This window comes from Nymphaea colorata, chromosome 5 (genome assembly GCF_008831285.2).
Source record: "Nymphaea colorata isolate Beijing-Zhang1983 chromosome 5, ASM883128v2, whole genome shotgun sequence".
Taxonomy (NCBI): domain Eukaryota; kingdom Viridiplantae; phylum Streptophyta; class Magnoliopsida; order Nymphaeales; family Nymphaeaceae; genus Nymphaea; species Nymphaea colorata.
Window position 1 is genome coordinate 7928166 of NC_045142.1, and position 26184 is coordinate 7954349.

General features: G+C 35.5%; 1 protein-coding gene across 1 annotated transcript; it reads left to right on the top strand.

Moving 5' to 3' along the window:
* The first annotated feature begins 957 nt into the window (after positions 1 to 957).
* On the top strand, positions 958 to 21447 carry LOC116254327 (V-type proton ATPase subunit a1). Its single transcript, XM_031629664.2, has 18 exons — positions 958 to 1194; positions 2361 to 2405; positions 3279 to 3401; positions 3494 to 3601; positions 7378 to 7491; positions 7594 to 7767; positions 8134 to 8271; positions 11431 to 11538; positions 11746 to 11853; positions 11988 to 12136; positions 14326 to 14479; positions 16040 to 16200; positions 18308 to 18514; positions 18603 to 18786; positions 18858 to 18941; positions 19977 to 20170; positions 20248 to 20307; positions 20772 to 21447. Exons 1-18 carry the CDS (start codon positions 1054 to 1056, stop codon positions 20971 to 20973), a joined length of 2454 nt encoding a protein of 817 aa, XP_031485524.1. The 5' UTR covers positions 958 to 1053; the 3' UTR covers positions 20974 to 21447.
* The last annotated feature ends 4737 nt before the right edge of the window (positions 21448 to 26184 follow it).

A 26184-nucleotide genomic window follows, 5' to 3' on the forward strand; every position in this document is an offset into this window, starting at 1 on the left:
AAAGTGACAGAGCCCACTTAGTCATTTATTACATGTTCTATTTCACACACCATACCAAAGTAAGTAAGGGTGGGCACTAGCCGGCCCTTTGGCCCGACAGACATAATTGGGCCTCCGCTAAACCACTTATTTCCGGGCTAGGCTAGGCCAAGGTTTAAATGGGCTTGCATGTGGCTCCGCTGCTATTAGATGCATGTAAATATTTGGCATGTCAATGGGTCACATTTATTTGATAAACGACCAATCAACAACCAAAAAAAAAAAACTCGTTAAACAAATTATCCATGCGATTGGTAAGTTCCCTGCATCTAAACATAATTAATTTGAATATTATTAAAACATGAATCCACACTAATTTCTTTAAAACATTAAGTAACGTTTGTTTAAAATATTTAACAAACTAGGGAAATGCATTTCGAAACTTTTGTATTGTCATCGTTAGGTTTCCGGCCGATATAACGCGTATTGATGGATAAACACAACAATCAAATCAAATCGATGACATAGAGATAGAGATCTTCTCGCCAACCAACTAATTTATACCCTTCGAGACTTCTACACCTTTTTAAAAGAAAAAAAATGCAACTGCAATATTTTCATATGATTACAACAAGAAACATTTTATGTATAAAAGGTCACATGATATGAGTTTGGTTTTAGAGTGTTCAACGGACCTACATGATTAAATATTTTTTTTGAAACTTTTTTACCGGGGCCAAATGTATTTTTCGGAGTTTCTACTAGGGCTGAAATGGAATTTCAATGCATTTTAAGAGGCAAAGTTTTAATTTTCAAAATAGATCGAATCCGACTTTGAAATCTGCATGAACCCGACCCGAAATTGGGGAATGCCGCGGCAGAGTTCGGTTCCTAGCGGAAACGCGCTTCCGCGGGAGGGAACCGGAGTCCGCACTCCCGCATGGCAGTTGCTTAAGGTTAAAGCGTCAGGGCCTTCCCTCTCAACGAGAGAGTGGGAGAGAGAAACGAGATCTGCGGGAAGAGGGGAACCGAGGAACTCCATTTCTCCTGTCGGGGAGAGCCCGAGAGAGAGAGATGAATGCGTTGAGAGATCTGCCGACCATGGATCTGCTGAGGTCGGAGCAGATGTGTATGGTGCAGCTGATCATACCCGTCGAGTCCGCCCATGGCGCCATAACATACTTAGGGGAACTCGGCCTCCTTCAGTTCCGAGATGTGAGTTCATCTTCCCTCGGTCTCTTTCCTCCAATTCGCTATCAATTTAATGTTTGTTTGCACTTCTGTCGTGGCCAATTGCTTTTGGTGCGTTGAGTTTTTCTTCATAACTCGGGGTTTATGTGTTGGAGTTTAACGGCCATGTTTGAGTGTTCTGATGATACTTCGAGCCATTGTTTCTCGATTCTGATTTTGGCAACTTATTCGTGTCATTTTTTTGATAATTTGAAATTCTAGTTTGAGATTTATTCTTCCTTCCGTCTTCAATTTATCATTTTCTCAATAGCTGCACTTTCAGTTCGTGATCTTGTGTGTTCAAAATATACATAATTATGGACTGGGTTGGAGAATGATTAATCTTTTTTCAAAAACTAAAGGAAGCGGTTGCTACTGTTGATGTTTGGGTCCCAGCGTGGTAGTTTAATTTGCATTTTGGGCGCTTCGTGAAATTGGAGGTTTTCAATTTCGGAAAACCTCGTGCATATTGAGATTTTGTAGTTGGGGCAGATCCGGTCATGGATCTAGTTGCTGGGAAGCCTGTTGGTGATTCACTATAACAGGGTGTGCGTGAGGTGCCGTAATCAAGGGGAAGGAAATGAAACTTATAAGACTTCTTTGGTTTATTTGTTCCATCGCTGGGAATTCTGCTTCTTTGTTGGAGCGGAACTTAAATGGCTTAAGTTACTTGTTTCTTTAATTTGGTTTGTCGATTCATACCAATTTCCTTGTGCAGTTCGAGAATTATAAATTGACATCAGGAACAGACTTGTTTCAGTTGACTTGAGTTGCTGATATATTTTGCATTACCACTTTATGTATCATTTGATTTACCATTAAATTTAATAATTGGATCATTGAGGTTAGCTTGTACGTCTTAACAATTAGATAATCTCGAAATTCCTTTCTGAGGGATGCATTATTTTGCCTGATTTGTAAGGGCGTTATACTCATAATACCAGATATGACAAATCAAACAACAAGATCTCTTTGTCTGCATACTTCTGCAATGTATATAACTCTGTAGATGAAAGGTGGTTGATACTTGTAGCCTTGCTCTTCGCACCACCTTATATTTTTCTATTTGGAGGAAAATGTTATATACTGACAGCAATCTATGTCTGAAACTTTGATATTGAGTTGACAGTCTTGTATTTTTCTTGTGGCAGTTGAATGCTGATAAAAGTCCTTTCCAAAGAACTTTTGTTAATCAGGTATTTATTAGTTTGCATCTCTTTTCTTCATTATGATGGATATGTACTGCATGTAGTTACTGTCTGGCTAAGATATTTTTGAGGTTATTGTGTAGTTATGATTTCCACAATATCCTTATCTAGGTTTGAAAGTCCATCATTAAATTGCTTCAGAGTCTAGGTCAAGTATTAGACTTGGTAAATATATATGTGTCCTTACGAGTTAAAAGTGAACCACCCCCAAAGAAGAAATAAGCAAGTTGATAGATATCACAATGGCTGGGGCTTGCTAGGTCAATAACTTTGATAAGGTAGCAGGAATGAATTCACATGGTAAACCTTAGTATTCTACTATGAGATAGGTGCACACTATATTTACTTTGCGACAGATGCATACTGGAGATCCATAACAGACATCCCATTATAATCCTTAGTTTTCAATTCTGCAAACAGTTCATATTCTTCTAGTTTCTTCTTTCCCTTTCTTCATTGGCTGTATATCACCTCTACGATTCTTCCCTAGCACTGGTGATTATATTGCTGATTCTTTTCTGGCAGAGTGATAATGAAATTCTTTTGCTCATCAGGAGGTCACTTAGATAAGCTGCCTTGTTTGGTATATTTGCATTTGAGTATCTAGATAAGAGTCTTAATGCAATCTGCAGCAAGTGAAAGCTGTTACACTATGGTCAGGTTATATGCTGAAATTCATCATGGTGGTGGTGGTTAGCATGATAGATTTACAATAATCTGCTTAGTGTGCCTATTTGCTTCCAAGTGGCTGTAGCAGCATCTCCTATTGCTTCTTACTGTCTCCCTGAACTTCTTGTTGAACTCAGTTGGTTATTGTCAAATAGGAAGGCGTTCATGACATGTTTGCATGTATTTTATTAGGTGAAACGATGTGGAGAGATGGCAAGGAAGTTGCATTTCTTCAAGGATCAAATACATAAAGCGGGTCTATCTTTTGCTGCTAATCCTGTCATGCCATCTGCAGTTGATTTGGAAGAACTAGAGGTACAGATCTTCTGGCTGTAATTTTACAGATTCTCTTTTCCTTAAAAAAAATATGTTCAGGAAGCACACAGATTTCTGATGGCTTATTGCAGGTACAATTGGCAGAGCATGAAACAGAACTCCTCGAAATAAATGCAAATAGTGAAAAATTACATCAAACATACAATGAGCTATTGGAGTTCAAGATAGTATTGCAGAAGGTAATTGGATCCTGTTGATTTATGTCTTGGTGTATACTGTGAAGAGGTTGTGGTTATGATTTCACAAGACGGCTTTTTTTATTAAACTATTTAATGACTTTTCAAAGCTAAGAAGCACTGAGATCTTCAGACTTGCACTGTGTGGAATCCCAATGATTTAGTTCTTTTGGTTTTGGAACTTGAAAGCAGTGTCACAAAAAACACAATAAATAAAATTGCCATTTAAAACTTAAAAAAATGCGTTTTAAAAAAATGTTAAAAATGAAAAAAACGCAAAAATGCATTAGAAAGTGTTTTTTAGTGTTTTTTTTTTCATTTTTTTCATGTTTTTTTATGCCAAACAGTTTTTTTTCATTTTCTATTTTTTATTCGTTGCAAATCTATTTATTTTTTGATGTTTGTGTTATTAGTTGTAACTTATTTTATTTTTCCCTCATTTTTAGTTTTTTTTTTTAATTTTTCAATTTTTTAAGCTCACCATATTATACTTGAGAAAACTTTGCCGTTTAAAACTCCGAAATGTTATTTGTGACTATGCTTAAAAGCACCACCAGCAATTCATTCTAGAAAGGCAAAAGTGATAGGTGGCTGTTGAAGTGATTTAGTCAATCATGTTATGGTGCTGTTTTACATCTGCTATAGAGACTTTCATCTTAATAATTGTGGGCCAGAAATCCTTGAATACAATGATGAGCGGTTGACTGTACATGCAACCTTGTCCACAAATTGCTTGCACGAACAATGCTAAGAAACTATGAAGTTCCTTTCAAGTTATAACCTGGAAACACATTAGAATTTTTTTTTGGGGAAAAATTGCTTGTCATTTCAGCTTTCCGTGGAAAGGTGCATTGTCGTTGTCAGAAGACCATGTACATATATTTATATATATTATCATATATGTATATAATTATTATACATATATGTATATAATTATTATACATGTGAGTATAGGCAAATTTGAATATTTATATGTATATTGTATAGTGATGTATATGTATGTATTACATTCACACTCACACACACACGTGTGTTTATATATATATATATATATATATATATATATATATAGTGAATGGTGATTCTAGCTATTTAGAGTCACTCAACCATCTAACCAAGGTCGTTCATCTGATGTAAATGGATGGTTGAAAGATGAAAACTAATACTAAATGACAAAAATGCCATTACCCTTTTCTCCTTGTTTTCTTTTAACTATCTATCATGATAGATTAGAGGCTCTGGTTAAATGGCTGGATGACTCTAAAAAGCCAGAGTTACCATTCGAATTTTATAACTATATATATATATATATATATATATATATATGTATATATATATATATATATATATATATATATCTATTCATTTTTATGTGTTTACATTTTTATCATTTTATGTATTTATTTCAATTATTTTTTTATGCTGCTGCAGTGCTCAGATATGAGCTTTTACCAGACTGGAGCTTGGCAGCTGTTTCCTTTTCTATACATTGTCTTCCGTCCTCCCTTGTAAATTATTCTTTTGGTTATTTCCTTGAGCTTTATTCAATACAGTTCTCTTGTGCCTTAGTGCACATTTATCTTGTGCAAGTTTTGTTTGAGCTTTCTATAAGCTCTTCTCTTTGAGGGTTGAGCTATTCTTTGCAGTTGCTGTAAAATATAAAGGCTTTTATGACCTGATTTTCTAAGATTGGATAAGGTTTGCAGAGTTATTACTTCACTCCAACCGCTAGTCCCACCTCCAGCGACCCCTCTTTGCAGTTAGTAAAATCAATTGCAAGGTCTGTAAGACGTTATCCACACACAAGGTGGATGACAGGTTGCATTTTGTGGATAACTTAAGTTCTTTATAGGCAAGAAATAATTTTTTTGTTCACACTTTTTTAGGAAAGCAGAGAGTGAAGCTTGAAAGTATAGACCTGAATAAAAATAGGAGACTAAATTGTAAAGTTGTTATTTCTGCAAGTAGGGTGAGATTTTGGAGATGATTGTCTTGTCCAACAATGTCCCTTTCACCACTCATTGGAATGCTTATTGATAGAAGAAAAACCTGGTATTTATTAGAAACTTTCTATATTTTTTTTCTTTTTTGCATTGAACACTAAAGGAGGACTTATCTTCGCTCCTTATTGTATAACTGCATGTGAACTCATCATTTATTGGTGCTTAATTTTGTTTTCACTGTGCACACTTAAAGACTCTGTTAAGCACTTAGAGTCTTAGACTTTCTAAGTGTGGAGATGGGACACATGCATTTATTGGAGCCAAAGCTACTGATAGAATTGCTGAAATGTTCTTCCTGATCTGTTAACACTCCCAATTAATATCAGTGCAAGAATGGTGGTGTATATGTCACAGGTGTTTTTTGGCCTGCTTTGTAGAAGCTTATGAGAGGATGCATATATATATATATATATGGAGAGAGAGAGAGAGAGAGATAAAATAATAATATAATTCTTAGCCTGCTTCATGGAGAGCATATGAGAGGTTGCCTGTCATCGTAATAATAATAATAATAAGGTGAGTTATGCATGTCACAAAGATATTTCTTAGCCTACTTCATAGAAAGCATGTAGGAGGGTTCCGTGCACCATTATAATTCTGAAACCTCCTTGGCTGTTCTTTATGTGTTATGTCAACAAATATTTAAAAATTTTTTCTAGTAATGAAGTAATAAGTTACAACTTGAAAAGCAAATAGCTCTATTTCATATGAAGTTGATGACTTTTCTGTTGTCCTCTGTATGTTTTTCTTATTATAAGATTAAGACCTATTGATTATTATTTAATCATCGAGTCATTTTGGAGATCATGTAATATCGTTTTGTGTCTAACGGCAGGTTATTCTTGCACTCAAAAGTTGAAAGTGAAAAGGGGTCTCATAGAACTGTGGTGCATTGGGACATGATGATAAAAAATGTAAATATAATCACATGGGTACTTCAATAAGGTTCACATACCCGTTGCCGTACCCATACCCAAAATGGGTGCTTGGACACACTTGAGTACTTTTTAGACCAAAACAGATCCAATTGCTTAATTTTACATAATTCAATTTTTTCCAACTCAATTTGCATTTTGTTTTAGAGTTATTGTTCATTCACATGTAATGTTTTTATTTAAAATCACTTGTTTATTTAAATGTTGCCTTCATTTTGATTTTTTTGTGTTATATATATATATATATATATTTATTTATTTATTTATATCCTGCTGTACCCCCATACCCACATTTTCTAAAGTTGCCGTGTTCGTACCCATATCTCCATACCTGAACCGTATCCATACCTATGTGACTTCATATAAATGAATCATTTGACTCATTTACACTCAAATGGGAGCAACTCACATGTATGCAAGGATAACTGTATGTGAATGGGTCCCTCAGATTATGTGAGTCAAAATCACCTATGGGAAAAAGGCTAGGTGGCGATATTTACTAAATGTTTTTGTTGGCCATTAAAATGGAAACTTGGTAAGTATGAATAATAATATAATAGAGGATCCGAGCCCTAGGAGAGAAGGTGAACTAGAAAAAGCACTACTGCTTTTTTTGCTTTAACGAAAAAAAAAATTCATATCTATTTTCAGATTTTTGATGTTTGTTTTTACTTTTCTTGCTTTGAAACTTGTGCATTAGTTTGTCTGGGCTTATCAGGTGGTAAATTTTGGAGTTGAATCATTATAAAATGGACTTCCTTTTCTTGATTTTTGTTAGATATGACTTCGGATCTCTCTTTTGAATAGCACTTGCTGTGCCTCCTCAATCTTTTGATTCCAGGCAGGTGGCTTCCTTGTTTCAGCCCAAAGCCGTGTGGCTGCAAATGAGAGAGAACTAGAGGAAACTGTGTTCTCCAAGGAAGAGTATAGTGAAAGCACATCCTTACTTGAGCAGGTAAATTTGTCAATCCTCTTCTGCCTTACTCAGACGCCAAACTTCTTTCATTTGCTACTCCCTGGGCGATACGTGTTAATATTTCATTTCATGTGGTTACAGGAAATGCAATCTCAACCTTCAAAAAATGCTGGCTTGAGATTTATCTGTGGAATTATTTGTAAGTCCAAAATTTCAAGATTCGAGAGGATCCTTTTCCGTGCTACAAGGGGTAATATGCTTTTCAATCAAGCTCCTTCTGAGGAGAAAATCATGGATCCCATATCCTCTGAAATGGTGTGCTCCTATCCTCTTCCTTTTTTCTAGGGAAAATAGGACTTTCTGGCTTTTTGCCTTTGGGTGCATTAATTCTCTCCTTTCTTTAGTATTCACCAAGAAAACTGAAGACAAGAAAACGGTATAAGAAAGAAACTGTGGATCTATTAATGTCATCAATGAGCATTTGGAGTTTAGTAGTAGTTGTATATGCTATTTCAGACTTCTATAAATAAAGCATTTGCATGCAAAAAAAGTTGGAGATATTAATTTTGGTGATCTAGTTCCTTCTTCTAGCATCATGTTCATATATCTGGTTTTCAATGAAAACTGTTCACTCCATGACGTTGATAAGTTAGCCTGAACTTTAGCCTTTTACATGTGCAGATTGAAAAGACCGTTTTCGTGGTCTTCTTTTCTGGAGAGCAGGCTAAAACAAAAATATTAAAAATATGTGAAGCTTTTGGTGCAAATTGTTATCCTGTTCCTGAGGATATAAGCAAGCAAACACAAGTAACACGTGAGGTTAGCACATTTTGCCTGAGGTTTTCATTAATGTTTGTCACTTGCACATGCATGGTTCAAGAGTTGGAGTACTGTGTTGTCTTCTCGGGGTGCTTCTCTTTTCTTCTTTTTTCTTTTTGATATGTTAAACATAAGGAAACTTGTGAAGTTATTAGGCAATAAGGTGCCACCTGGGTGAAGTGTGCATTGAGCACTATGATATTGTGTACAACCTAGTCAATATGGAATTGGCTTTAAGTCTTAGCACAAATGGGGTTTTGCCAATTTTGGTCGATGGCAAATATATGGCATCGTGTGCAGAAAAACGAGATATCCTTTAAGCAATCCTAATGTGGCACCAACCCACCAACTCATAGTTTTATACTTGTGTCCATTTGTAAGATGTTTTTGTCTTTATTTATTTGTTTTAAAGGAGAAATAAATGAGCTCTTGATTCATAGTTGGCTAGGAGTCACCAATGATAGGTACAGAGAGCCAAGGTCTTTTGTTCAGAAGAGCTAAATAATGGGTGCGGGTATGGGCCTACCCGGCCACTTCTTACAAGTGTAACTTATAGTAACTCTCCAAGTAAGCTCTGGTGTATTTGTAAATTTGAATATGTTGCTGTTAAAGTATATTTCATCCTTGTGAACAATCAAAACTAGAACACAGATACTAAATGTAACTGAATTACAGTTTGACTATATAATGCATAAACTTGGGAATTCTTGTGATTTTTGAATTAAAATATACAAAATAAATATACATATAGGTGAGTCTAAATAAATTTAATAAAACTCAAATATGACATATTATTCTCAAACAAAGTTAAAAGCTAATAAAAATGACTTAAATGAAAAATTAGAAAAATTTATAATTAATGAAAAATTAGAGAAATTTATAATTCACTGTTCTCATGTTAGATAGACTCTCTCCTCTCTTCCCTTCCCCCATCACACCCCCTTCCCCCGCCTCTTCTTTTCCCAAACACACACCCACACAAAAAAACAATATGCAAGACCTCGTTGGATGCCAGGGGCCAAAACCTGTCCTTGAAAAAACCATCTTTTGCCCATATACCATGTTTTTGGCAAACTCAGTTTGCTAAAGAGTAGAGACCTGATTTTTCAATAATTTATACACTGGGGGTGAGCTTTTGGCCCCCTACCAGCTGTAATGATGCAGGTAAAGGCGTAAAGCCACATGAACTAACGGTAGGTTAGTTTTAAAGGAAAAACAAAAGTTGGGAAGCTGATACCTCCTCATCTTAGGTAGATATGATAACTAGCTAGTCCTTTGCTTCAGAGATTATGTTGCACATCAGTTGTACCTTAGGCTTCATCCTTCCAAGAGTGTGTTCTCTTGGTTATGGGGGAAGGACGTGCAATTCAAAAGAGGTTGTAAACTGATGTTGCAGAAGAATTTATTGCCTTGTTACATGGACGTTAATGAGCTGGATTTTTTGTTACCCACACAAACACACAAGCCTGCCTCTAGTTAGTCCACTTTGATTGAAAAAACTGAATGTTTTTAGCATAAAATGTAATTTGAGTTTAAGATTTGCATTATAATCTGGTACGCATATGATCCTGATGAACATACAAATTCAAATTTTTTTCATTTCAATCTGCATTTAGTTTGCAATATCAAATTGATTGTATGTGGCAATCGTTACTTCCAGTTCAAGTTCCAAGCTGTTCTCATCCATATTGTCACGTGCCCACACAATTGAGGAGATTCCATTTTCACCAAAAGCACTTAAATTGCATTTTTTTTTTTATTGTTTTCATCACACTTATGGGGCTTCTTTTCCACAAAAATTATTAAGCTTTTTTCACAATACTGCGATAAGTAGTCCTTCGCATATTAAGCTACAGAAAAATTGGCTATCAAATAGGAGACAAAAGCTTCATTTTTAAAATAATAGGGCATCAAAAAGCGCAAACTATAAAGGTAAGAGCACAATTTCCTCTTCTTATTCTTCTGCCAAAGTAACCATCTTTTTCTGGCTTCTCTCTTTCCAAATGTAAGTGGAACTTTTACCCTTTTTCCGATGCGTATAAATGCTCATATTTTTGAATAGATAGAATGGTAAAAGGTACAGAAGTGGTGCAGAACTATAATTTCATGAACCAGATAATATTAAATAAGACCAATGAAACAGCATTTTTTTTGGGTTGCAAACTATATAGATTAAAATGTCATGGTGTCAACAAAGTTAACTATTTGAAACCATGGAACTCTGGAATTCCACATTAGTGGGGTTCTTGCTAGCTCAGGCAAAGAATTGAAGTTGATATTTGCGGCTGGAAGTCATCTTAGTGTGTAAAAGTGGAATATTGATGAAGACTGCTATCTGTTACCATTGCCAGCTTGACAAGAAGAAAAATCAAGCTTAGTAGAGGCAATGGTTAATATTTTAATAAAAAAGGTACTTACGTGGAAAGATTTGAAAATCTAGTTTATCTAAGAAACTATGCTATGGCCTTGTAATAGTGTAATTATCTGTCCTTGGTCAATTACTTGCTTTTATTTTATTTTTTCGTGTTAAAATTCTTTAGTCTTTTGATGGTTTGTTTTGTTAGTTGTTACTTCTCAATGGCTCTTATTTTTAGTTTTTTTTTATCCTTATGCTTTTAGTTGCATTTGACATTTTAGCTAAATGTAATTTTCTATCATGTATTTTTTTTTCCTGTTTTTATATATAATTCTTGTTTTCTGAAATTTTAGACCTTAAAATGTGATTAGTATGAAAGATACAATTGCATCTTTGACTCTTTTAATATGGTATAATGGTAGCAATGTTGAATTTTGGATTTGAAGATTTGAGAGAGGGAAAACAATATGCTCCCTGTATCAGGAAGGAATAATCTGAAGATGGGTGATACATGTCCATATGGACATGAAGAATGAGGAATGATAGGCACAAAACAAAGTGCACTGTGTCGGAACTGTTTAAATCTTTCAGTCGGTCATACCGTTAAAAAGATGGTTTTTCAACTTGTATGTGTATGCTATTCTGAAATCCTATAATGTAATTGTACCATCCTGTCATTTGTGCTTCTCCTCATTTAGAAAAAGTTTCTTCAATATGAATTCACCATTAGAAACTGTATTTATTCCTTGTACAATAACCTTAGGATTCTAATGTTGTGATTCTGGGATGAATTTTTGTTACAGGTCTTAGCCAGGCTTTCTGAACTCAATGCTACATTGGATGCTGGCACTCGTCATCGGGACAAGGCTCTTACTTCTATCGGATACAGTCTAAAAACATGGTCTGTTCTGGTAAGCAAGTCTGTTTTCATATTAATGAATTTATAGGTGCATATGTTGACTAGTATGTTCCATTTAAGTTGAAGTTTCTTTCTAAAGAACATCAATATCAGTTGGCTTCTGCTTTACATAATGGGATACTGGATAGTCGTGTTTCTATAATGCCATCTACTGGTGTAATCCACATGCTTATGGTGTATAGGATTGTCTCTTTTCCAGGTGAAAAAAGAGAAAGCTGTATATGATACACTGAATATGCTCAACTTTGATGTGACCAAGAAATGTCTTGTTGCTGAGGGTTGGTGTCCCATATTTGCAAAAGCTCAGGTGGTTCTCTGTTTACATGTGTCGTCTGATCATGCAGAATTTGTTGCAAATTTGCTATTAATATGTCATTCGGCTGCTTACACAACTTCTGCATAATCCTAAGTTCAATATGTGTGGTGTGTTTCTGCCAACAGATTCAAGAAGCATTACAACGTGCTACTATTGACAGCAATTCACAAGTGGGGACAATTTTTCATGTCCTGGATGCAATAGAATCACCACCAACATATTTCAGAACCAACCGATTTACACATGCATTTCAAGAAATAGTGGATGCATACGGGTTTGTCTTGGCTCACAAAATATATTTAGTTTTGGTAGCTTATTATGTTCTTTTGTAGATGAACAAATGCACAACTTGGTTGTTTATATTCATTAAGAATGTGTTGTGTTTATAATATGCAGCTAATTTGGAATTTTGGAGAAAATCTAAATAGACTAAATTTGCACACAAGTTTAATCATTCAGATACCATTTTTTCTTTATGTAGTTTGACAATTTTGTTTCCTTGGTCACATCTTTCTAAGAAGAATTGTAGAACCTTTTTCTCTTTATTACAGCATTGTTTTCATACTTTACTTTGTATGGGTTCTTTTTTTTTGTTTGATATCTATTACAAAACCTTTACTAGCAATGTATTTGAAGCAACGATTAGCAGCAACCATGGCATCTAGATTCTGAGCTTTGTAAGTGGTTAAATGGGTGACATGAAGGCTTCCTCTTTGTTTGCTTGCTGACTCTTGCCCAAAAAAACATGTAAAGACTTTCTATTATTTTTAACCATGTGACAACCTTTCTAATTTTTCATGTTAATCCAGTAGTCGTTAATTTTTCAGAAGGACCCATGTAAGGCTTAGTATCCTGCCCAGGTGCTGACAGGGCCGCTTAGGTCCATTTATTATACCATTATTTTCATATTTTAATTTATATGGGTTGTTTTTTTGCTTGATATATATTACATAACCTTTACTAGCAACGTATTTGAAGCAGCGATTAGCAGCAACCATCACATCTAGATTGTTGAGCTTTGTGAGTGGCTAAATGGCTGACTTGAAGGCCTCCTCTTTGTTTGCTTGCTTAGTCTTACAAAAAAACAAAAAAGCATGTAAAGACTTTCTATTATTTTTTAACCATGTGACAATTTTTCTAATTTTATGTCAATCTAGTAGTAGTTAATTTTTTGAAAAGGTCCCATGTAAAGCTTAGTAGCCTGCCCACGTGCTTACAGGCCTCTTAGGCCTGCATTAGGTGTCAACTAGCACTTTTGGACTGCACAAATAACACTCTCACTGTGGAGACGTATTTTTGAGTGTCATTCAAATGGATAACAGAAGGTTCGGATTTCTTTATTTCCTAGGAGGACAACCTGTAGTTGATTATTCCAAACATAAAGCATTGTGCAATCAGTATACACATATATGAGAAATGAGTAGGAACATCCTCAACTTTAGGTTGATCTGACCAAATGTCGTAATAGTAATGTTCTGTAACTGTATGATAACGCCTATAAGCCTTTATTCAATCTTGTTATAGAAAGAAGAAGTATGATTCTATGCCGAGTCTTGCGTTCTTGGATATAGAGATGGCATCCCTATGATTTATGTTGGGAAAAAAAATACTCAAAAAATATGGTTTTCATTCAAGGACTGGCCAGACGACCCTAAAGTAAGGGTTGGTCCTATATATATCAACTTATAAACCTTGTCAAACATGGAGACCTGCCTTTGGACAGTCTAGTCGCGAAGGACAAATTCGGCCAGAGGAGGCACATTATTTATACCATTTTTACGAATATTTCCATTTTCATCAAAAAATGCAAAGGACTGGAAAAGTAAAGAAAAACTAAGAAATGAGAAAATACCACAATACTTTGGAAAAAATGACAAAATATCATATCATATTTTTATCCTGTTTTTTCCTTGTTTTAGGAAGGTTTTTAATGTATTACAGATTTTGTGATGTTTCTTTTAATGTATTAATAACTATTTGGAATTTCATCAATGTTTTTGCAAGAAAATTAGTAAACAACTCAAACTTTCATATTCTTTTCTACTGTTTTTTATATTTTTTAAATTTTTTGAAAATTCCCAAAAATTTCCAAGAAAAATAAACTTTGCAATTAATACTTGAGAAGAACCTCGATGCCTTGTTAACAAAAGCCAGAGAATGATATTCTATGACAACGTTTTATACCTATAGATGAAAGAGGGACATTGACACTGCACATCCAAACGTGAAATTTTGTCTTGCACCAGACTTCCAAGTTGAGTACAGAAAAAAAAGGCACAGGCTCATAAATGATGGGATTATAAATTATTTGATCTTATGTCAGCTTCGTGACATTTTTCTTTGATAGTAGAGAATAGTTTGATTGTTTCGTGGTGTTCGGCTTAGTTAAGGACAACGGTCTTATTGTTTGACTAAATTTACTGGCTTTTTGAATAATAGTTCTACTTTTCCCCCTCTTTGCAGTGTTGCTAGATACCAGGAAGCAAACCCTGCAGTTTATACAGTTATGACGTTTCCATTTCTGTTTGCTGTCATGTTTGGTGATTGGGGTCATGGAATTTGCTTGCTTCTGGGGTCGCTGGTGCTGATACTAAGAGAGAATAAGCTTAGCTCTCAGGTATACTCATTGAACATTCTTATTTTGCACCTTTTGAAAATGAAGCACATTACAACTTGTGCATCGATGTGAGCAATGTACTAAACAGAAATTGACATCTACTGGATGATATCTTTAGGCCATTGCACTTTTGATGGTACTGTAACAGAGAGTATTTGTCTTTGTCAACTTTAAGATCCTGCGTTTCCTCATTTTTCTTGCAGCATGGATGGCATGCTGATGTCATTGACATTCTTTTTTTCTTATGTATAAGGTCTCTTTGTGACATTACCATATTATGGAAATTGTTATCGCATTCTGTCTGTGTCTGGACAGTATATACAACATGCCATGACTGTGTGGCTGTGGAAGTGATCTTGATCACAATGGCTGCTTGTACTTGCCATTGATCCTTTAGGCTAAACTTCTAACAATCTGCTTTTCACTGTACCAAGATATAATAGTTGGCTGAAAAAGTGCAATAAAAAAATGAATAACAAACAATGGTCTGTGCGCATAGGGATCAACTACCTAACCAATATTTAGGTGAGTTTCCATAGTGGTCGACACCTCCTATTTTCAATGGAAGAGTTTTTGAAAAATTTTCCCTCTAATACATTAAAGAAGCATTTGCTTAAGAGCACTTCTGTCCATGTTTTGTGGGGAACAGATTGAGAACAATGATTTTTCTGTGGGTCAGGTACTATAACGGTTCAAGGGAGCTCTAACACTTTCTTTAGTATGGTGTATTCTTTCAAGCATTATTCTGTATGAAGATTGGGTATACTGAATCTCAATGGGCACCCTTGAATGCAACATGTGGAATGTGATTCTACATTTCCTTGCCAGTTCCTGTTGATAAAACATTTGAAGAATCTTATCTATTTACCTACTAAAGCATCTCAATTGTCAAACTGAGAAGCTCAATCTCCAGACACCCTGTCCTTGGATCTTATTATCTTGCAAGAATCTAGGAGTGAATCCATACAATTAGACATATAAAAATGAAAAAATTTGACCCACAATTTAGAAAATGTAAAGTTTTAAACTAAAAGTTCAAAATAAGGTGTTGTTTTCTGTATGCTGCCTTCCTCAAGTGAAGCAGCTTTACTTTGTGGATCACACTGAAGAATGTTTGTGGTAGTTCTTAGAATTGCCTTGAGATTGTGTGTGTGGTGGTTCAACTAACTTTGGTTTGACTTTCTAGTCATAACACCAGTTTTCCCAAAAATTCTCAAATTTTGGGATCAATGTGTACAACCTTGTAGAAAAATTATTTTTATCATTTTTTGTCTAAAAGTGGAGGATATCACGTTGTTAGGATTACTGGTGCAGTTGACTTGTAATCAGTTCTAGCTTGTATTTCATGGCAAACAGTCGGCTGGTAATCATATAAAAAAATTGTTATACTTTAAATATTTATACTACATTTTCTACAAGCAACATTTTGCCATCTTTGTCTGATTGTATTTGCCTTTAAAGCTGCATTACTTTTGTTTCCATCCTTATGCTTGAATTGCTATATATAGTATGAATGAGTTGCAAAATGTTCCTGTCGACATAACTTGTCTTGCCTTTCAGAAACTTGGTGACTTCATGGAGATGGCATTTGGAGGGCGATATGTGTTGCTTTTAATGGCGGTGTTCTCAATATATTGTGGATTAATCTACAATGAATTTTTTTCAGTGCCTTTCCATATATTTGGAGAATCTGCATATAAATGTCGTGATGCTACATGCAGGTAAAAATTATTGGTCTCTTCCTCTTATGATGAATACAAATGAGCTGGTAGCCTTGTGACATAACACATAAATGAAATGATGCCAGGACTTTTCAGGAATGTAGAATCACAGAACCTAAAGGCTGTAAATCAGGCATAAAGTTGATGATGGAAACATATAAAGAGTCACACTCTTGAAGATAGCAGCCACTCCAAGAAATCACACTAGGAGAAACCTCAAACTAGAGGTGAAAAACTTGTATTCAATCTCAAATAATACACAAAATCAGACTTTAAAGCCCATGCTAAGCAAGGGACCCAAGTCCCTTATTTAAAGAAGAAAGGAAGGAAGAAGGAGAAAAAGGAGCTAACTGTTGGGCAGCTCCAACGGCTAGATTTCTAGCCATTGGGGGCAACCAACAGCTAGTTCTCTTTGCTAATAAAAAGAAATAAAAAATATACAGAAAAATATACAAAAAATAAATGAAAAATAAATACAAAAAAGGCCTATGCATACATACATATATTTATATATACAAATCATACATCAAAATCAAACTACTAGGAGTTTAAAATATATGGTAGTACATATAAAACATATATGCATATTTACATTAGAGGTAATCCTTAAATTCTTTCAAAGGCGACTATCCCTGTACATACACATGTAAGGAATGATGCCAAAAGGTTTTTTCGTAAATGTGTAATAGCAGAGTAAAAAAGCGTTTAGTTACTATAATGACTGCTTAATATTTATTGCATATGAACATGTGAAAAACTTTCTCTGATTAGAAGACTAAGTGCAATCTGTTACTCGAAGGAACAATATTAATTCATTTTGCCCTGGAAGAAAGTTCTTGATGTCATTGAAAGGGAAATAATATTTCATTATCGAAAAATCTGGTGTCCTGTCCTATAATCTTCCCAACTTGTTCTGATTCTTCTGACCATGCTCTCAAAGTCTCGACATGTTTGGAAAAAATGGAAGAGTGATTTGATAATCTCAAAGACTCAAGGTTTTGCTGAGCAATGAGCATAAAAAGTAGTGAACAATACACAATAAAAAAGGACAAAAGTACTAGTAGAATATACACAACAAATGCACAGAAGTAATAAGAATAAAAATTAGGTTATGCATAGCTAACCAAGTTCAGTCAAATATAATTTCTTTTTTTTTTTTCACTCCTCTCGTATCTGATGTGGTGATACATGAAGCATGGCGAGTTTTGGAGTCAGAACTTGAAGTTGATTAGTTGACTGTTTTCTGAGCAAATTTTCTCTCTAGTCCTACAATATGGTCTTTATATGGTGTTATGACAAATGAATCGCAATAGGCTTTATGAACTTGTGGAACTCAAGGTTCTTTGTAATGTTAGTGATACTGCTTTCCACAATGCAAAGTTGTGGGTATCACCTCCCTATTTCCAAGAAGCTATCAGTGTCATTTTAAGTTTAGCTCCATCTGGTGCATCTATTGTGAAATTGTTTCATTTGCACTTGTTCTTGCACCATGATAATTAAAATAAATTTCAGAGAAATGTCTCTTTGTGGATTAATCTCCAAAAAATATCTTATTGTAGATTAATCTCCAAGGCCCGAGCATTATAAGCTCTATTGTCAAGTGGTGTTGCTCTAAGGTCTTTAGTACGTTGAGTATAACAAATAATCATCCAACAGTTCAGCATGCACCAGACAAGGAGTAAAGAATACTTAGTTAGTGGGATGAAATGTCTAATTGTAGGGTCTAGATTAACCTCCAAGGACTGAGCACTATAAGCAATGATGCTAGCCAGCTTTCCTCAAAACATTTTATTTGGTGCACTAATATGACTAAGGCTTGTGTTTTCAGTCCTTGGGTGACACTTTGCACCACCACTCTGGGGCAGTAGCCACTTTGTTCAAGGCTTTATGCTTGATAATTGCACTAAAGCAGGCCCTAACCCTGCCATTCTGTTGCCTAAGCTTTCCCTTGGTGTTGTCCTCATAAGGCTTAGGTGTTGGGGCTTATCCTCAATTTTCTAAAAAAGAGCGACTCTTTTTGTTACTTGATAATATTCCTCTGTTAGAGGATTATATTTCTAATTGATTTCATGCCTCTGAATTTAATCACCATAACTTCTCTTTTCAGTGATGCGTCTACCATTGGATTGGTCAAATATCGTGATCCATATGCATTTGGTGTAGACCCTAGCTGGCGTGGGAGTCGGTCCGAGTTACCTTTTTTGAACTCTCTCAAAATGAAGATGTCAATTTTGTTTGGTATGGTGCAGATGAATCTTGGCATTATACTAAGTTACTTCAATGCTAAGTTTTTTGGCAGCTCACTTGACATACGGTTGGTCTTGTTATTTTTTTTTTAACTGTTTACTTCTTGTGAATTAGTTCTTGGCTAACGCAAAATAAATGAAAATCTGATTTTGCAGGTATCAGTTTGTGCCTCACATGCTATTCTTAAACTGTCTGTTTGGATATCTCGCCCTCCTCATAATTGTTAAGTGGTGCACAGGATCTCAAGCTGACCTGTACCATGTGATGATTTATATGTTCCTCAGCCCCACCGATGATCTTGGTGAAAATCAGTTATTCTGGGGGCAGAAACCACTTCAGGTACTGATATAGTGTCTATGTTTCTATTAAGTAGCACTTTCTTCTGGATTACTGAGGTGGTCTTTCTGCAGATCTTGCTGTTGCTTCTTGCTGTCATTGCAGTTCCATGGATGCTCTTCCCAAAACCTCTAATTCTGAGAAGACAGCACACAGAGGTAGGTTCAAGTTCTGACCCAGCAAAATTGATGAGATAACTGCTTACAAATAATTAACAAGAAAAGAGAGAAAAAATTGAAAAGCTGAAAGAAATTTATGTTCATTTGATTGAAGTTCGTATGCAAGGTGCTACATATAATCTAAGGATACCTTGTTCCCTATGCATGATGCAACCATAAAATGGCAGCAGATTCTTGATGGATTATGATGCTTCACTAGTCACTACTTTGATAATGGGTCCTTTTTAGCTCATCTTCAGTCAAATTAAGATTGAAAAGCTGTTCTGGTTGTGTAACTGTTTAACTGGGAACTGTTCCACTTTTCACCAGTAGTGGTTCTTAAACATATTTTATATCGTTGAAAGAGATTCTTGCCTGCTTGTGTAGACTATAAGCAATCTCATATTTGTTGCTGATAAGCCAATAGAATCTATTCTTGATGACCTTATAGTTTTTATTTTTTTCAAACTTTCCTTTTTTGGAAGGAAAAGTGTTGTGCGAGAAAAAATTCCAGTGCAATAAAAGTGCCATATGCTAAAAAATTGCATGTTTCCTGTGGATTTTCCTTGCAACTTGGATTCACTAGGTACAGTATGTTTAGCTGATTGGAATGGTTACTGCATTCATTATTCTAACTACTGCTGGCAGGCGTTGAAATGTTTGGTACCGGAAAACACACCTTCTGTAGAGGTCGCTTCTGATATTTGATTAGGTTTTTCATAACCATCAGAATTGTTACTTTGGGTGTAACTTTACTTCAAAAGTTAAGCTTGTGATTGTCCACTCCACTCTGAATGTTTTGTAACTTGACCATTACATGCTTACACTATGGAACGAATGATGAAACCCAAATTTACTGGGAACGGTGATGATGCATTTGAAAGGAATTTAAAAGAAGCACTGAGAAACATGCATCTTTGGCATCTAAAAGATCATTATGTGGTGTGGATGCATTGGGGAGGAATTTAAATCAAAATTTTGAAGTTATGTGCTCTCTTGCATAATATTATACTGATCTACATGTGCACCTCATAGAGATTTCAAGGTCGCACCTATGGTATGCTTACAAGTTCTGAAGTGGACTCGGATGTGGAACCAGATTCAGCTAGGCATCGGCATGAGGACTTTAATTTCAGTGAAGTGTTTGTACATCAGATGATCCACTCGATTGAGTTTGTGCTTGGTTCAGTCTCAAATACTGCATCATATCTTCGTCTTTGGGCTTTAAGGCAAGTTATGATTCACCCACTTATATTTTGTTTCTTGTATGATGTTATTTTTACCAATGTTTTTCATGTTTCTGCAGCTTGGCTCATTCAGAACTTTCTACTGTATTTTATGAGAAGGTACTTCTGCTTGCATGGAGGTGAGTAAGAATTCTTACAACTATATCTTGCTTGCATTTTAATTGATAAATGGTGTTTTAGTGGCATCTGCTGGAGAACTGCAAAGTACCGATTTCTTTTTCCATGCTTTTTTCATCTGACTGTTGTCAAAAGTTCTAGGCACGTTCTTGAGGCTAGGGGAGACTGGGACTAGGAGCATTAATGGTCTCAGAAAGGGGGAAAAGGGGTTAACCAATAAAATGCTTTTAAAATTAAGAACAAAACTGAAACATTTCTCCATGACAAACCTATCGCTGGAACTTATAACAATAAAACAATTAATATACACAATTAATATTTTGTTGTTGGGTCGTTTCCTATGTAACTAATTAGATATACCAGTTACTTCATCCATGGATTGTGGGGTTTACTCTTTGCTAGCGCGGAACTTCAACATTCTATTTAGTTGAAAACAGGAACTCAATTCTATCCTTTACTTTTTCAGGTTTGACAACATCCTGATAAAATTGATTGGTCTGGCTGTTTTTGCCTTTGCGACTGCCTTTATATTACTAATGATGGAGACACTTAGCGCATTTCTTCACGCTTTGAGGCTCCACTGGGTTGAATTTCAGAGCAAGTTCTATCATGGAGATGGCTACAAGTTCAGACCATTCTCATTTGCTTCATTAGTTGAAGATGACTGAGTTGTACCTAATACGAAGTGAGGACTAATCCGGTTCTTGTGCCATGCCTGAAGTGGTATATCCTTGTAAAAGAAGTTGTGGAAAACCGAACCCCGCACGTAGTTTAGCGCCCACTTTTACACCAGCAGGTGACTGAGGGAGCTCAAATTTTCTCGGGAGGAAGCCATGGTTTATAGTTCGACAGACTTCTGCTGCCTTCTCAAAAGCACGCCGATTTACAACGTGTACATCCTTGTGGACTATTCCCAAATGCTAAAGCAATCTTGGTGAGATAGTAATTGGTTAAAATTGTAGTTCTGTTAATCGCCGGTGGATCTTTGCCCAAGATATTGGGGCATAGGTAGTTACGGTAAATACATGCAAAAAACTGCAAGGTCCTTCTGTAATGATGATTTATAGTGACCTTGATTTTTGTCAGGGTGATTTTTTGAATATTGGAATTCTCTTAACGGAATAAAATTCGAATATTTTCAAGTTTGTTTCTTCCTGCAAATTTGGACATGGTCAATAAACAGAACTTTCTCTTAAACTTGAAAATAAGATAAAATCCAGATTATGCTGGCAATTTGGCTTCGAATGCTGAATATCTATATCAGGTGAGATGGAGGATCTGAACTGTTGGTCATTACTGTTGTTTACTTGTATCCTGTATTTACCGGTCGGTATTGTTTCGAACTTTTTTTGCCGCATACTCCGGTTTGGCTTGTAGTGGGTAACATAACAAGGCTAAAACCCAAGCCTTTGGCAACTTGGTAGCTTAATTCTTCTTTACCGTGGTTGTGATCACACCTTGTCTGGTGAAGTCAGTCAGTCACGCCCATTTAAGAGGCTGTTTTGCAGTGGTAACAACTTGGGCCCGCTAGTAGTCCGGCTGGATTAGATGCATATCGGGCTGAGTCTTCCATCCAGTGCCCACCCTGTCCAGCCATATGTTTTTATTATTTTTATAATTTTTTTAGCCAAATTTTTTAGTTTCTCAGCATAATAAATCAATTTTAACACAATATGCAAATATCCAATATACAAATTAGACATGCTGGGCCCAATAACTTATCTAGCAGGGTTGCCGGATTACTTTAGGTTAGTGGCGGAGCCAGAAATTTTTGGCTGTGGGGCACTAGCAGCCGCCCTTGGGCCTTGGCCGGTGGCCCTTGCAGCCTTGCCCTTCACCGTTTCAGTCTTCCCCTTTCTGAGTTTCGGTGAATTTGGACCCTTTGCCGTTTCACGGCTTCGGTGCTTCACCACTTCAGCCTTCCCCTTTCTGAGTTTCGGTGTTGGGCGTAATGGGTGGGCAGACTGTTTTAAGTTTCTTGGTGGAGCTGGACCGCTCATCGCTACTGGGACCCGATCCATTTCTGGCATGGGCAACCCGGCGTCAATAGGGGCGTGAAGCTCCATTCCACATGGAGCTATCATCGGCTGGCATGGGCAGGCGCCCACGCTGGCTTCGCTACTGCTTTAGGCCTATGGAATGAAACCAATATTCAAGCGTAGTCCGTTGTGACTTGTGAGCCAGGTGCAAGAGATGCCCACTCCTTGTGTATCCTCATTCCTCATCCATTCTTGAAAACGTAAAGGTTTTTTCTTTAAATCTTACTACTTTGACTAAGCCTGGCCATCGGGCCGAGTACCTGGCTCGAGCCGAGAATTGGGCATCCTGCTGGGCTCGGGCCAGCCCTGTAGGCCTGATTCAGCTTGATAATTTACATTTAAATATTATATATATATATACATATATATATAGTTATATATATTTTATTATGATTAACTATATTTATATTAATAATGTATTTTTCTTAATGCGCAGACTTGGGTTTCAGGTTGTTAGGCCGAACCCAGGCCACAGTTATAAGTGCAGCCCAGCCGGAGCCGGAGCCTGATTCCTTATTGGGCCTGGCGGGGCTGACCCACACAGATAATAGTGTTAATGCCAAAAAAAAAATATATATTGTGTAATGTAAACCCTCTTATTGACACTAAAGTTTCCCAAAGAGTAAGCCAAGCCAGTTTCCCTAATTTGGCTGTCAACATGAAGCCAGTGTTTGTGAATATCTGTATCTTTTGATCGGCATGCGTAACAAAATGATATTTCGTTGCAGCTACGTGGGCTTGGAAATTTTTTCATTTTCCCTTTTGAATTATTTGAAAATGGAAAGGCCCCCGAGGGGGACGGCCTGTTTCTTTTCCACCAAGGAGGATGTAAGACAGTTTTTGGAGAGACAAATGTATGAGATAAATGGAGTTTAATAAAAAAGTTGTTTGACAACAACATATTAGTATTGTTTCATTAATTTACCCTCAAAAAGATGGAGCAGATTCATAAAACACTTGTTACAATATCCTAAGAATGTGCCTAATTTTTTGGAACATGTTCATTGAATAATTACATAGTATTATTGCTGCCAAGCAGAAAAGGATGATTTGGATCAGATATCAGACAAAACTATTTCGAGAAAATCAGACATGTAAAAAATTTAACATCTGATTAAAAAATTGGATCAGATTCGGATTTAAGAAATGACACTCATCATATTCAAATTCGGAACCAGATCAGGTTTAGTTTTAAATAAATATCTTATACACAATATTTTCACATTTTTAAAATTGGCCAGATTCGGTTCAAATTGGATTTGGATTCGGATATGATTTTTTCTCTGTTTATATTCGAACTCGAATTCGAATTTAAATCAAACATGATCAGTTAACATCCCTATAAACAGCCTAAAAGGGGGCTTATAATGATCCTCTTCACCAATTTTGGACACAACTTTTCTTAGAATAAATAAACATTTGTTAGGAGAAAGTGAGAAAGAGTCGACCCTTTTTGTACAGAAGAAAAGCTGCCTGCAGGAAATGAGATATTCAATAATTTTTAATGGAAAAATAGTTTTTTAGGATCTAATTGTGGCCCCCAAAGTTTCTTAAATTGAAGGTACTTTACTTAATAAATGGTACTTGTCAACTGAATAACTTTTGTTAACTATAAAAGCTTTTTTGGGACGTGAATAATCTAGAATTTCACTTAATGGGACAACAAACATTTGATTTGTTTAGGATGAATTGTGACACAATGAATGTCGTTTACTAGTATCGAGGTCAGTGGGGGACCCACGACTCCGAAGTAAACCCTTTGTCCTTCAGTCATATAGAGTTTGTTTTTTGTGCTACTTTTACTGTGCTTCAACTTGTACATCAGTAATCATTTTTTATAATAATTGAAATTGATGTCAGACAGTCAAAATAGAGACTTAACTCTCACAAGAAACAATTGTATTTATACCAACCCTTTCGAGATAATAGACCAAGTGAGTTAATATAAGGCTAGAAAATGGTTGCTCACGTCAGGAATTTTTCTAATTTTAATAGAACTCTAGATGTACAAAATTCATCTAAATGGAAAACATGTTAACTGATTGAAACAGCTAAATCATCTTTATTGTTGTTGTTTTTTTTTTTTTTTTTTTTTGGAAATTGGCACCCCTGAAATGTCAACATGTAACGACAAATGGGTAGCTCAAAATTGGTGAAAATTTGACGTTAAGATCTTTTTATATAAAAAATTGTCTTCCATATAGTACGATCTTCTATACCACGTTTGATTGGTGGATAAATAATTTGTTTTAAGACAAAAATGTTCTTCCGTGTTGTTATTATGGGCAGACTTGAAGGCTTAATTTAAACTTTTGGGTGTGGTAAGCCGATGAATGATGCACCTAGAAATCAGACATGGACAGAAAAATATCACCAAAGTTACACTGCTCCCTTTAATTGCAAAAGAAAAAAGGTTGACTCAAGAGAATCCCACTATTTTCTGTGAAAATTTTTCCACCTTAGGGGTGTCAATATATCGGATTTGAATTGAACATCCATTGAAACCATAAAAGATCAGATATGAACAGAACTATAACATTCTATTGAGAAATCGGTTCAGATTCAGATTTAATAAATGACATCTGATTGGATTTGGATCAGATTCAGATATACATAAGTTTCAGATCAGATTTAGTTTTAAATAAATATCTCTAATCCCTTGCATTTTGAAAATTGGTCAGATTTGATTCGAAATTCGAGTTCAGATTCAGATGTGAATATACAAATTGGATTCGAATCATAATCACATTGTAAAATTGGATTTCAGATTTTGATTCTGATATAACTTTTCATCATTCAAATCCGAATCCAGATTCGAATCTGAATGTGACTATCTGAACAAAAACAAATAAGAGTACATCTGATTTGAATATGGTCCGTTGACATCCCGACTCCCAAGCAGAAAACAATTGCCGGGAACACGTAAACATCCTTGAAGCCAAAATGCTTGATGCATTTTCGTCAGTCTTGCCATCAATCTCGAGTTTCCAAAGTTGATCTAGAGCATAGCATTAAGCATAAAGAACTCCTCATTATTTCAATACTTAACTATTTTTGAGCTTTCATATGCACCAATTTAGTCTTGATCTTTAGTTTTCTTTTAACTTTGGCCGCCAAAAAGCTAAAAAATTTGGCTGCGATATTCAAAAAAGAACATAAAGCTTTACCCCAAAGATCTTGGACTGCATTGATGCTTGGTGTGATCTCATTGTTAACGTAAAAATTGGTTTGTTGATCAAACCAGCTTAGCCGCTCACTTGGTAAAACAGCCAATTCAGAGATCCAACCGTGAATTATTGAAATTTGATTCAAAATAATAGATAAAAATTTCATTCAAAATTGAAAAAAATTATGAAAGAGCAAGTAAAGAGGCAGAAATTCGTTATTTCCCCTTTCATGATTTCTAACTATCGAAAGAAACTCTCAAGAAACCGCCACCTAAAAAAAGAAACAAGCAGAAAAATACCCCCAAGAGAGAGCAGTTCTTATCATTTATGTCTAAAAATAATGTTTTTCCTTTAATAGGTGGCTCTCTAAGCATTGTTAAGTTAGAAGGCAATGTGCATTGAGACATTTCACTTGCGATGAAATATAATAAGTAGGTTAATCTAAAAAATTTGAAATTGAACAATAATTTTTTTAATTATTCAAATGTAAATATTTTTTTTCTAAAAAAAATAAAAAAATGAAAATAACAAAGAAAATAACTTATGGCACTGTTAATGGGTCATAGTTCAGATCCAATCCAACAGATTAATTTAGGCCGACTTTGATAACACGGATCGTGACTACAGTGGGCGACACAAAAATGTCAAAAAGTTTCGGTTTTCATAATTTACG